General features: G+C 38.6%; 1 protein-coding gene across 1 annotated transcript in view; it reads right to left on the bottom strand.

Annotated features, from left to right (window-relative positions):
- Positions 1 to 3844: 3844 nt before the first annotated feature.
- The window catches only part of RIOK2 (RIO kinase 2), a 27998-nt gene continuing 17279 nt past the window's right edge, over positions 3845 to 14563 (bottom strand). Inside the window, exons 7-10 of the mRNA XM_017848972.1 lie at positions 12288 to 12380; positions 10382 to 10906; positions 7974 to 8070; positions 3845 to 6186 (exon numbers count right to left, since the gene is read on the bottom strand). Coding sequence (XP_017704461.1) covers positions 6022 to 6186; positions 7974 to 8070; positions 10382 to 10906; positions 12288 to 12380 — 880 coding nt within the window. The 3' untranslated portion in view covers positions 3845 to 6021. The remainder of the gene's footprint in view (positions 6187 to 7973; positions 8071 to 10381; positions 10907 to 12287; positions 12381 to 14563) is intronic.

Genomic DNA, 14563 nt, shown 5'->3' with positions numbered 1-14563 from the left:
AACTGATAAAACTCTATACTTTACCTTCGTACCCCTACTTTTAAACTTTTTATTCTTTCTATCTTATTATACTGTGTATGTCTTGAAAACTGGTTGTAGTTATTATTTATTGGTTCAGCTCTTAGTCTTTCTCTGCAAGATATGAACAGCACAATTACTATGTTATAATATTTTGTTTGCTTGTGTACTTATTACCAGTAAGTTTTGTACCTTCAGATTTCTTATTGATCATTAATGCTCTTTTCTTTCAGATAGAAGAACTCCCGTTAGCATTTCTTTTAGAATAGGTCTGATGTTTATGAAATCCCTCAGCTTTTGTTTGTCTGGGAAAGTCTTTATTTCTCCTTCATATTTGAATGATATTTTTGCTGTATATAGTATTCTAGGATAAAAGGGTTTTTGTTTTTTTCCTTCAGTGCTAATGTCATGCCACTCTCTCCTGGCCTATAAGGTATCCACAGAGAAGTCTGCTGCCAGATGTATTAGAGCTGCATTTTAAATTATTTGTTTCTCTTGCTGCTTTTAGGATTATTTCTTTATCCTTGACCTTTGAGAGTTTATTAAATGTCTTGAGGTAATCTTATTTGGGTTAAATCTGCTTGGTGTTCTATAACTTTCTTGTACTTGAATATTGACATCTTTCATTAGGTTTGGGAAGTTCTCTGTTATTATCCCTTTGAATAAACTTCCTACCCCTGTCTCCCTCTGTATTTCCTCTTTAAGGCCAATAACTCTTAGATTTGCTCCTTTGAAGCTGTTATCTAGATCTTGTAGGCTTGTTTGATTCTTTATTCCTTTTTCTTTTTGCTTCTCTGACTGTGTATCTCTGACTGTGTATTTTCAAATAGCCTGTTTTCAAGCTCACTAATTCTTTCTTCTGTCTGATCATTTCTGCTGTTAAAGAACTCTGATGCATTCTTTAGTATGTCAATTACATTTTTCAGCTCCAGCATTTCTGCTTGATTATTTTTAAATATTGCAATCTCTGTGTTAAATTCATCTGATAGGATTCTGAATTCCTTCTCTGTGTTTTCTTGAATTTTGCTGATTTGCCTCAAAACAGCTGTTTTGAATTCTCTGTCTGAAAGGTCACATATCTCTAGCCCTCCAGGATTGGTCCTTGGTGCCTTATTCTGTTTGGTGGATTCTTGTTTTCCTGGTTTTGAATCTTGTGGATGTTCATTGATGTCTAGGTATGAGATTTAGGTATTTACTATAATCTTCACTGTCTGGGCTTGTTTGTACCTGTGCTTCTTGGGAAGGCTTTCCAGGTATTTGAAGGGACTTAGTTGTTATAATTTAACTTTTTGGTTACTGTAGCTGTATCTGCATTGGGGGGTACACCAAGCCCAGTAATGCTATGGCTCTTGCAGATTCATAAAGGTACCACCTTGGTGGTCTTGTATAAGATCCAGAAGAATTCTCTAGATTACCAGGCAAGACTTTCTCTCGTCCCTTATTTTCTCCCAAATAAATGGAGTCTCTTTTTTTGTGCTGAGCTGCCTAGAACTGGAGAAAGGGTGACACAAGCACTTCCATGGCCACCGCCACCACTGGGACAGTGCTATGTCAGATCGAAGCTAACACAGCACTGGGTTTTGCCCAAGGCTTACAGTAACCACTGCCTGGCTATTGCCTATGTTCACTCAAGGCCCTAGGACCCTACAATCAGTTTCTTTCCATTCAGAGTGGCAGAATTCCTTTTGGCCCCAGGCAGGCCCACAGATACCATCTGGGAACCTGGGCCTAGAGTCAGAAACCTTAGTAATCTACCTGGTGCTCTATTCTACTGTGGCTGAGCTGGCACCCAAGCCACAGACAAAGCTCTTCCCACTCTTCCCTCCCTTTTCCACAAGCAGAGGAGTCTCTCCCCATGGTCACCACCACCCCAGGCCCATGCTGCGTACCACCTGGTTACTACCAGTGTTCACTCAAGGCCCAAGTGTTCTTCAGTCAGCTTGTGTTAAGTGCTGGCAGTCCTGGGACTCTTCCTTCAGGGTAGTGGGCTCCCCTATGGCCCAGGGAAGGTCCATAAATGCTATCCAAGAGCCAAGGCCTGGAACCAGGGACCTCAAAAGCCTACTTGGTCCTCTACTCCACTGTGGCTGAGCTGGTACCTACAGTGCAAGACAAAGTCCCCTTTACTCTTCCCTCTCTTTTTTTATTCAAGCAGGAGTCTCTGTAGGCACCACAGCTGGGAATATGCAGGGTCACACCTGAAGCCAGCATATCTCTGAGTTGCACCCAAGGTCTATGGGGAGTACTGCCTGGCTATCGCTGCTCACTAAGGGCCCCAAAGCTCTTTAGTCAGCAGGTAATGAATCCTGCCTGGACTGGGTCCTTCCTTTTAAGGCAGTGGGTTCCCTTCTGGCCCAGGGTGTGTCTAGAAATGTTTTCCAGGAGGTAGGGCCTGAAATGGGGGTCTTAGGACTCTGCCTGTTGCCCTATGCAGTTGGCTGAGCTGATATCCAAGCTGCAAGACAAAGTCCTCTCTACTTTCCTCTCCTCTCCTCAAAAAGAAGTAGTCTCTCCTGGAGCTGCAAGCTGTGCTGTGTGGGATTGGGTGAGAGGTGGCATAAGTAGTCCTTTGGCCAGCCTGGTTGGTGTCTCACTAAGTCGTGTGTCTTTCAAGTCCACTGATTCCAAGCCCAGCATAGCACCAGGACTTGCCCAGAAATTGCAGTCCTTGTGGTCCAGACTGCCTTTCAAGCTTATTTAGGACCCCAGAGCACATCAGCCTGTGGTGGCAAGTCTTGCCGAAATTCCAGTTCTGACCACTGGGATAGGCAATTCCCTTCTGGCTGGGGCTGGTCTAAATGCTCCCTCCATGGGCACTGAGTTCTGCCTGGTGTTGCTTTCTGCTGTGACAGGGCAGCACTGAGTTTTAATGCAAAGTCCCACAATCACTGTACTCTTCATCCCCCAAGTGCACATTCTCTTGCCACACCATGTGGCCACTGTCAAGGGATGGGGGAGTGGTGGCATCATCAATTCAAGACTGTTTTTCCTACCCTCTTCAGTGCCTCTTTCAGTGATATTAAGTTAAAAGTAGGTACTGCAATCTCTCATCTGATTTTTGGTTTTTATGAAAGTATGTTTTTATATGGATTATTGTTCAATTTGGTGTTCCTGTGGGGAGGATGATTGGTGGAGGTTTCTATTTGGTCATCTTGTTCAGCCTCTACTGCAAAATGTTAATATTTTTAATGTCATTATTTACAATATTAAGGTAAAAGAACACTTACAGTCTTTAAAATGTAACAACATAGTTTTTGTGAATGACAAAGTTTTCTATAAAAGTATTGTAGCTTTGGAGTTATCTCCATACTCCTGGTTATTACACAACTGTGTAATGGCTATTCTGAACTTTAATCTCCAGCCTCCTTACACAGTTGCATAAGATGGCTCCAGTACTTCATAAACTAGACCAAGGGCAAATTAAGATATGGCCTGATGCTTTCTAGGGAGATGTTCTAAGGAGGGATAAAGAAGATTGGGCATGGCGAACTGCAGTCCACCAAGAGTGCTGAATCTGTGACAGTGAAATAAACCTACACTTCAGAAAGTGCTTTGAGAACCTAACATAACTCATCCCTCTATCCTTTGTAAGTAGCAACCTGGGAGGCAGCACCAGGCAGAGTTTTTTAATTAGGCAGCTATGTATTTTGTCAGAAAATTTACTAAGCAGTTGGCTAAAAGAATGATTATCTTGAGCTGCACTAACTCTGATTAGTATCTATTAAACATCTATGGTTTTGGAAAAGGCTCAAAGATAGCCAGCTATGTGCCAAAGAACAGACCAATGGCTACCAATACCACAAGGTTAACACAAATATAAACCGCATAGTTTGTAGGAAAGGTTTATTTAATGGGGACACTAAGACTATGCAAGATGGTTACTAGAAAAACATATTTCAGTCTGGATAAATACACAACAAGGGATCATAGTTGAAATACCAGTGACCTTCAGAATAGGAAAGGTGGTCAGTTTGTGGAATTTTCCTTTTGGTAACCTAAAGAAGTCATTTTAGCAGTACTAACCATACAGTATATGTCAGGCACTGTAATAAACTCTTTACAAGTGGTACTTCATTTAGTCTTCACAACTCTGAGGTAGGTACTATTAAATGTCCCTATGTTACAAACAAAAAAATTGAGGTTAGAGAGGCTACAGAAGGTACCTGAGGTTTGGGAAGTGTAGAACCAGGATTTAAATCTGGAACTCCTAGGCAAAACAAGTGTTTTAACAATCACAATATACAGCTTTGCCACATTAGTAAAATTTAACATTTTTGTTCATTGTTCACTATGTATGTTTTAAAATGTGAGGGTTATAGCTTATCTGTTAGGACAATCTCTAACTTCTAATTGACGGCTGGCCAAACATATCTTCAAAAAATAACTACTATACCTTAGTTTTCAACAACCAAAACAACATATTCAGAAAAAACTAAAACCTTAACAGATCATTTATTAGTAAATCTTCAATAGCTAGCACTAATCTTTGCCCAAATAAGGTAAGGCCTCCATTTTTGACTGAAACAATTTATTCTTTGGCCCACATGAAATGTTAGGCTATTAGAGGTAAAAATCATGTTTGTCTTGAGTTTCTGAATAGCAATGGGCTTCTTATGTAGTAGATACTCAAAAATCAACTGAGTCAACTAGGTAAAGCTGAGCAGGCTAAGGCTTTATTCCCAATTTGCTTTCACACTCTGAATATAAGAAAATGATTCCAAAATAAACATCCTGTGGTTCTATTAAGCTGTTTTCAACTTTACATTATAAAAATGCTTAAAAGTCGAGAGATTATACAAAATGAATACCTGAATTCAAAGATACATCTAAAATGCAAAGCAGAGGTATTTAAATATTTCAATGTCTAATTTTCAAGGGAACAGGAATTGGCATTTTCTAGCTTCTATATATTTAAACCAATTTATTAGATAATGACAGGTCTTGCAAATAGCTAGTAGTTAATCTGGCAAAGGTGAAAGGGAATCTGCTGTCTTTATCAATCTTGGAAAAGTCTGTACTATATTCCCTCTGGTAGAACATAATTAGGGATTCAAGTAATCCTGTTTGGTGACTATGGGGTGATATTGCCATCTAATGGCCATTTTTCACTGCAAGTGATCCCCTTTTCCCGCTTATGCGGCAATGAAGAGACAATAATCAGGTGCATACACTTAAGCACTCATCTTTACATCTCACTGAATTATAAAGTACTTGAGGAAGGGACCATGGCTATGTATTTTCTTTCCTGAATTAGGTATTTGTTAACATTGAGGTGAGAACATGTTCCGGACCCACTTACATAAGCATATGAGAAAGAACATTTCATTCTTCATTCTACTCCACTTTCCCCCACCCCTAAATCTTCTGATACTCAGGCCTGCTTACAAGCTGCCAACTGGAAAAATTGTGGTGGACTATCTCAAGTAAGTTTCCATTCTCATGACCACATTACCAATGTAAGTGGCACAAAACAGATTATTAATTAATCAATTAATTAAGCAAATTATACTTTACTGGCTTATCTTTACTTCCAAAGGCTTATCTTTACTTCTAAAGAAAAATAAGGCAGTGAAATTCCTCCAGTTGCCAAATAAAATGCAACCAAGTTGTCAGCAGAATTTCAGAATCATTATAATGATTCTAATAGCCATGTTTTATTGAATGCTTATAATGTGCTAAACATTGTTCTAATTGCTTTATGTGCATTGTATCATATAATCCTCAACAGAAAACAACAAAAATGTTTAGATTTTTTAAAATATGCAAATATCTCTAATAAAGTTATTTATTTAACTTTAGTTACCCAAATTACTTTGAAAAAATGGACTGCTGTGGCAGATAATTATTCTTTGCAAGACACATACTGAATGACCCAAATTTATGGATGAAAGAGGGTTTATTAATATATGATAACTTTGGCTCAAAAAAGACAAATAAGGGCTCAAAAAGGAATTACAGTAACTTTAAAAAATATATTAAAACATATCCAAGATCCTAAATACATTATTCTTCCCAAAAGCTAGCTGCTTCCATACTTGATTTGATATTTTGCATGTTTTCCCTACGTTGCTTGGTAAATATATTTGCTTCTCCTTTCTGCAATCGACGTCTGACAGCTGATTTTTGCTGTTTTGTCAACTGACGTTTCACCTTCTGTTTCACCAGTTCCTGGAAAGATTTCATAAATTATGAACCATTTCAAATAGTACACTGCTAATACCTTTTCTATTTATATATTGACAGCATGAATTTTTAAGATTCCAAACACTACATAGTACTTTCCAAAAGTACTATATAGAAACTGTTGTATAGGAAAAATTAAATTCCAAACAGAAATACAGATTATATAGAAAAAATATAGTGTATAGGCAGAATTTTTTAAAAATTAACATAGTGCCACCTAGTGGTCCATCATGAACACTGATGGAAAAAACAAGATGAAAACTGCTTGTTCCTCTGCTTTTTAGGTTAAAAGAAGGCTTTCAGAGTAGGTTTTGTAATAGAAAATTATTTTTGAAAGCATTCAGTATTGCTCAATATATCCAAGAATGCCTTCACAGCTATAGAAATGACCTGATGGTAGCAATCACCCAAGGAAAAGTCTTCATATATCTTTTGATCATAAACTAAAATTACTTATTAGTTAAGATATACTGTGCACGGCATATAACTTACAAAATGAATAAGAAATGTGAAATAGGGTTCACAATGACCTTTTCTTTCTCTGAAACACTACAGTCTGCCATTTAATAACTGTATATAACCTTGTATCAACCAACTTGTCTCCTAAAAAAGAAGATAGTTGCAAAACGCTGCAAAGCCAGGAACAAGGGTCTCCTTTTTTTTGAGACAGGGTCTTGCTGTGCTGCCCAGGTTGGAGTGCAGTGGCAGGAACACAGTTCATGGTGGCTGCAACCTCCTGGGCTCAAGTGATCTTTCTGCCTCAGCCTCCTGAGTGGCTGGGAACATAGGTGTACACCACTACACCTGGCTCATTTTTAAGTTTTTTGTAGATGGGGTCTTGCTATGTTGCCCAGGTTGGCCTGAAACCCTTGGGCTCCCAAAGTGCTGGGATCACAGGTCTCAGCCACAGTGCCTGACCAAATTTGTACTTATAATTTTATACCATTGGCTTGGCATGGTGGCTCACGCCTGAAATCCCAGCACTTTGGGAGGTCAAGGTGGGCGGATCACCTGAGGTCAGAAGTTTGAGACCAGCTTGGACAATATGGTGAAACGCTGTCTCTACTAAAAATACAAAAATTAGCCAGGTGTGGTGGTAGGCACCAGTAATCCTAGCTACTCAGGAGGCTGAGGCAGGAGAATTGCTTGAACCTGGGAGGCAGAGGTTGCAGTGGGCTGAGATCACGCCACTGCATTCTAGCCTGGATGACAAGAGCGAAACTCCATCTCAAAAAAAACAAAAACAAAAACAAACAACAAAAAAATGTTATATCATTAACATGGAAGTCCAAGTGTCTGAGGCTGTCTTATACACCTTACAATCCTCACAGTGACCAAGCTCATTAATCTTCAGCTCATATGAAGAATGATTGATTCATCCATCTCAAACCTGATCAGTTTATCAAGTGACCTACGTTAATTTTTTGAAAGTCATCGGTTTGTAGTCTAAGAAAAAATTACTTGAAATGTAGTCAACAGGCTGCCCAAAATCTGAAGGACAATTGAAAAAGAAGGTATTTTGAGTTTTACCAACAAAAAGTCATTTGGCCTTCATTTTACACATAACGGTGGCAGGATACAACTCTGCCACATCCTTTGAGAAACACTCATTTATTAAAATCAAAGAAAGTACTGGTTTCAAGACTTAATTCAAAAAGCAATCAACAGAAATCTGGACCTGAAAAGCATACATTATTTGTTTAATGAGACAAGGCAATCAGATCACAGTAGTGATCAAATAAACATTCAGTACATGTTGAATGACTGCTTACCGGAGGAATTGTTGAACAGCTTACAACACTGCCTGAAGAAGTGATACTCAGAGTTCTTGTTCTATACTGATTCATAGCTCCCATATTTTCTTCATCTCTAAAATTAAAAAATCCACAATGTATCTAGTTAATTTGTATAATGTAATGAATCCCATTTGATTATATTATTTTTTGCATGCAGCAAAATTGAAGACATAAAATACTTCAGAAAGATTATATTTTAAAATTTCTGTGAAGATAAAACTACCTACTGTTAAGTTCTATATAAACAATTTTGATTTTCCAGCATTTTATTAGTCACCATCAAAATTTAAAAACAGTAGAATGCTTTAGCGATTGAAATTTATCACCTCCCCACAATTCATCTTGCCTTTTCTAATAATCCTCTCCTCTTCTTTCACTGAACTATATAAATCTGTTTCTGCCTATCTAAATTTTTGAGACTCTTTCCACCTTCACAAACAACAGAAGATATAACGGTAACAGACGGTACTCATGATAGTCAGCTCCACTAGGGTAGGAAAATCTGCAACCTAGAGATGAATGTTTTCACATGGCTCAAAGTTTCAATATATGGAATGTATAAAAACTCAGACAATATTAACTCCTAACAGTTAATATTTTTCAGCAACATCTGCTGTTTTGCTTTTACTTTGAATGTAAGTTTTGCCCAGCATGTATCCAGAGAGTGAGAACAAAATTATTGTTCCCACTCTGAGTTTAAAAGACCATTTAATCCTTTGTAGGTTTTCTTCTATTGCTGTGATGGTTAATTTTACATGTTAACTTGACTGGGCCTCAGGGTGCCAGATATTTGCTTAAACATTAACTTGGGTGTGTCTTTGAGGGTGTTTCTGAATCCATAAACTGAGTATAGCAGATTGCCCTCCCCAGCGTGGGTGGACCTCATCCAATCCATTGAAGGCCTGATCAGAACAAAAAGGCAGAGTAAGAGAGAACTGTCTTTGAACTGGGACATAGGTCCTCTCTTTTCCTTGGATGTGGACTAGAACTTAGGCTATTGGCTCTTCTGGCTCTCAGCCCTTTGGATTTGGACTAGAACTGTACCATGGGCTCTCCTGCGTCTATAGCTTGTTGACTACAGATCCTAGGACTTCTCAGCCTCCATAACCCCATGGGCTAATTCCTTATAATAAATCTCCTATTCATTTCTGTTTCTCTGAAGAATCCAGGCTAATACAATCACTCAAATTCCTGAGCCTCTGTCACCCCTGATTCTTTTCCTTTTAAACTTCTGATTTAATTTTCCAAGTTTATTATTTAAATGGCAGTAGCCCTGTGACACAGATACACAGCTATATGAAAAAGGAACAAAATTCTTATGTTTGGCTTCATGAATAAAACTGTAAAGATAAAGGTAGGCTTAAGATATAAGCCCAAATATGTACTGAAAAATGTTTAATAAATGTATTGCTGAAGTAATTTTAATTGTCATATTACTGTTTTGAAATAAATAAAACCAGTAGTTCATTAAACTACAGTTTGATTCTGAATAAGCTATCCCAAATCCAAAAAATTAAGTTTTAGAACTTTTCCTACACTAAGCTGAGTCTTATTAATATTTACAAAAAAAAAAAAAATTCTTAAAAGAAAACATAGTATCATTACATAATTTTAACTACACATGAACAAAGGACAGAAGGCTCAAGGTACTAGAGAAAATTCACTGCAGATGTTTCATATAGAAAGTACATTATTGCATGTTTTAATATTTACATGCCTTTACATAACTCAAACACACATCAGATGTGTAATTAGGAAAATAGGTGAGGAATAACTCATCCATCTAAAACCTGATCAATGTATCCAAGGACCTATAATAATTTGAAAGTCATCAGTTTGTATTTTTTTTTTTTTTTGAGACAGTTTTTCGCTCTTGTCACCCAGGCTGGAGTGCAGTGGTGCGATCTTCGGCTTACTGCAACCTCCGCCTCCCGGGTTCAAGGGATTCTCCTACCTCAGTCTCCCAAGTAGCTGGGATTACAGGCACAGGCTACCATGCTGGCTAATTTTTGTATTTTTAGTAGAGACAGGGTTTTGCCATGTTGTCCAGGCTAGTCGCAAACTCCTGACCTCAGGTGATGTGCCTGCCTTGGCCTCCCAAAGTGCTGAGATTATAGGCATGAGCCACTGTGCCCAGTCATCGGTTTCTATTTTAAGGAAGAATTACTTGAAATTTAGTCAATAGGCTGCCTAGAATCAGGTCAACTGAAAAGGAAGCTATTTTGAGTTTTTAACAACAAAAAATTACTTGGCTTTCATTTTACATATCAAGGCGGCAGAATACAATTCTGCCTCATCATTTGGAAAAAACGTTCATTTACTAGAATCTAAGAAAGTATCGGTCTCAAGACTAAAGTTAAAAAGCAATTGACAGAAGTCTATACCTGAAAGGCCTGAATTCTCTATTTAATGATGACAAGGCAATTAGATGAGGGCATTCATCTTCATACTCCTCAGAGCCAGCAGGGACTCCTCCATGAACTCTCTGACCATCTTGCCCATTGTAATTTTCAGTTCTGTTTTTCTCCTCGGAAAATTCAGTTACAGAGTTGTTTTCAACAACCTGCCCTTTTATTTCTTCTAAAGCTTGATTGAATTCAGTCATTTCAAAACTCCGTGCATCAGCACTCTCTTCTGATAAACTGTCTTCCTTTATTTGTTTAGGGTCTCCAGATGATCTGCAATAGCAGCCCTCTGATTCTTCTAGAGAGTTCTGTTCACTTTCATTTTCTGACCTATAAACCTCTGCTTTTTCTGCCACTTCTCCATCTGAAAATGAGAATTCAGATCTCTCTTCTGTTTCAATATTTTTATCATCCGGACCTAATGGATGAAGCAGTTCATCATCTGCCTGCATTTCCTTCGTGTAGCCACTGGCAGAAACCTCCACATCAAGAGTGTCTTCCCTCCTAGAAAAAAAAAGGTGTCAAGCATTGAAAGAGGAAAAAATGTTTATCTAAGAGAAGTAAATATCTACTACTCTGATAAATTATGATTCAAGTGAGTTCAATAGCTTATATGTTAAAAATAATTTTTTCCTTTCCTAAAATGTATTTAAATGACACAGGCATACAAATATGAAAGGTATATGCTGGCTGTAATTTTAAGAATAAAGTAACTGAAAAACAACAATATAAATAAAAAAGTTATAAAAACCTCAGCTTATGTTTATTAGCTTTGTAAATTAACTTTCAAAGGGGGCTAAGGATTTCCTTCAGATTATGTGCGTCATCCCAGATCAGAAAATATCTTAAGTGTATAAAATAAACATGAGAAAACTGAGTTTTGAGAATGCACATAATAGTTATGTCTTGAGAATCAATCAAAGATACCTCCTGGGGCCAGGCGCAGTGGCTCAAGCCTGTAATCCCAGCACTTTGGGAGGCCGAGACGGGAGGATCACGAGGTCAGGAGATCGAGACCATCCTGGCTAACACGGTGAAACCCCATCTCTACTAAAAAATACAAAAAAAACTAGCCGGGCGAGGTGGCGGGCGCCTGTAGTCCCAGCTACTCGGGAGGCTGAGGCAGGAAAATGGCGTAAACCCGGGAGGCGGAGCTTGCAGTGAGACGAGATCCGGCCACTGCACTCCAGCCTGGGCGACAGAGCGAGACTCCCTCTCAAAACAAAACAAAACAAAACAAGATACCTCCTGGTCCCGATAAAGGAAAAACATAAATTTCAATGAACGTTTGGTGTGATTCCTTATGAATGAGTTACTCACATAGCATCCAAAATAGAATAAAAGTTCTTGAGTTTATCAGAAACTAGATATGTTCCCTTTCTAAAATTCAATAGCCGTGCCTTAATGGACCAAATGCAGGTATTTCCAAGTTTTTAAGTTTCAGTTATGTACTACAGAGCAATGACATCTAACAGTGACTATTTGAAAAGTTTTTTAGATGAAAATGTTAATTTTTAGAAATACACAGTCCTGGCCGGGCGCGGTGGCTCAAGCCTGTAATCCCAGCACTTTGGGAGGCCGAGACGGGCGGATCACGAGGTCAGGAGATCGAAACCATCCTGGCTAACATGGTGAAACCCCATCTCTACTAAAATACAAAAAACTAGCCGGGCGAGGTGGCGGCGCCTGTAGTCCCAGCTACTCGGGAGGCTGAGGCAGGAGAATGGCGGGAACCCGGGAGGCGGAGCTTGCAGTGAGCTGAGATCTGGACACTGCACTCCAGCCTGGGTGACAGAGCGAGCCCCCGCCTCAAAAAAAAAAAAACAAACAGAAATACACAGTCCAGATATTTAAACTATTATGTAAAGCAATGGGGAGTACAAACCTGGTATCCCTAAAGGTTGGAAAAAGCTCACTTTCGTAGCTGAAGCGTTTCATGAAGAAATCTCTAATGCATTTAACATCTCTGTCAAAATACCTGCAAAAGCAAGAATCATTTATGATGTAGCCTTTAATGCTCCTTTTTCCTTATTAGCCAATGACAATATCCTTATTGGTTAATGGTACTGCTGCTCCTTACACAAGGAGATAAAAGATGTTACACAAAGGAAAAGAAGATACAAATGAGTTACCAGTGTGTTTGAAAAACTAAAATCCAAGGAAATCTCAAGGATATAAGCTGTCAATGCCATGCAGTTCCTACGGTTAGGAAAGTCAAGGTTTTCTCATAGTTACTGGTATATAGTTAGATACACTAGGGAAAGATGAGTGTGAACCCCAGGAAATAAGATTACGGGCCTATGGTTTAGGGATAGGTTTCCACTTATTCTCCTCGTCCTGAGTCTAGCTATGCTTCCCATCAGCAACACTCACTAGAACCTCTAGCCAACTGAAAGATCTGAAGATAAAAACATATTAATATTAAATAGTTAAGTTTGGAGACTACTGAGTTATGTTTATGGCTCTTTGTTATCCATTGGCCGATTTGCAATAATACCCAAAGGGATAAATAATGCTACAGCTTATAAAAATAATCTGACGACATGTTAATCTGGACCAAAAGTAGAATAATTTCTGAGTATCAGGCTGCCTTATGGGCCACCATAAAGCAGATTAATCACCATAAAGAGATTCAATTCTCTAGAAGATTACCAGACAAGGGAGAATTAAGGACAGGATAACATGGAATTGACTATCTCTTTGAGAAAGATGAGTTTGGAAACAGGAAGATAATGCCTCTCCTCTTTGCTCACAGGGCACTCTGGGAAAAATATTAATATATTTTAAAAAGACTATTTTATATACGTTTACATTTCCCTACGAGACAGTAACATTTTCTAAAGCATATATAGGGCTTATTTATATCTCAGTCTCTAGCAATTAGCACAGCTCCTTGGCCCCAGTACTGGTTCATAAAAATTGAAATTAAATCACAACATCTCCCATAGAACGATGCAGCCTAAACCTAGAATGTCATCATCTGTCACACTCTGGGGGCTCCTAGATGTTCCTTTATTGTGTGATTATGTTACTCCTTATTAATAAAAATGGTGATTAGTCATCATCCAAAGAGTACTGATCATCCAAGTGCCAGGCAGTAATATTTTAGTATTATTTTGTTGAAAACATTTTAAAAATTTATTTTCAAATGACATTTCTTTCTGTAGCATAAGTACAGACATTTTCTACTGGAAACCAGGATGAAGACAAGCTTCACCTAACAAAACTACTTCAAACTCAATCTCTGCAAGAATTAATATACTCTATTATATAAGTGATACTAGTTGTTAGTTTAGGAAAAAGAAGTTTCTCATAAAGCTTGGAACAGAAAGAAAAAGAAATCCTTAGTTATACTCAATTGAATCATGAACCACAAGCAAATAAAGGATAAGGTCCTATTTCAGGACTTGGTTTGGTTTAAATAAGTAATGTGAAGAATATGATTATCGCAGTATATAGTGATTCTGCTCTGTGTCAGAGATAAAGTTTTATGTGAATTTTTTTTCTAATAATAAAAGCTAAAAGTGACAAGAGATAATTATCACTGGTTTGACAACTGAGTCCAGTCCAAAACCATAACTTTTATTCAGATCATCGAGATTACTGAGTTATGCTTGGTGAATCTCTCTTGGAGGCAATCATGGAAGAGCAAGAAAAAGAGAAAGGCAAAAGTGGTTCTAGGGTTCCCCACTTCACTCCCAACTTTTATCTGTTTTAACAATTGGGCTTCCATCTAAAAGTCTGTTTGAACAAAGGGTTCCATATCTAAGAAAATTTGACTTTCGAAGTCTGTCAATTTACAACAAAGAAATTCAAATTCTGAGGGGGCGGAGCAAGATGGCCGAATAGGAACAGCTCCAGTCTCCAACTCCCAGCGCGAGCGACACAGAAGACCGGTGATTTCTGCATTTTCAACTGAGTCTCCACCTCTGGGGACAGCGCACAGCTGAAGACCAACAGGGGAAGTAGCAGGAGCCGGTGCAGACGCGAACGACTCTGTCTGACAGCTTTGGGGAGAGCCGTGGATCTCCCAACGCGGAGGTTGAGATCTGAGAACGGACAGACTGCCTGCTCAGGTGTGTCCCTGACCCCTGAGTAGCCTAGCTGGGAGAAATCCCCCACTAGGGGCAGTCTGACACCCCACACCTCACAGGGTGGAGA

The sequence above is a fragment of the Rhinopithecus bieti genome, unplaced genomic scaffold, assembly GCF_001698545.2.
Source record: "Rhinopithecus bieti isolate Rb0 unplaced genomic scaffold, ASM169854v2 scaffold_32597, whole genome shotgun sequence".
Lineage (NCBI taxonomy): Eukaryota > Metazoa > Chordata > Mammalia > Primates > Cercopithecidae > Rhinopithecus > Rhinopithecus bieti.
Note: the sequence above shows the minus strand (reverse complement) of the source record. Positions and strands in the feature narration are given on the sequence as shown.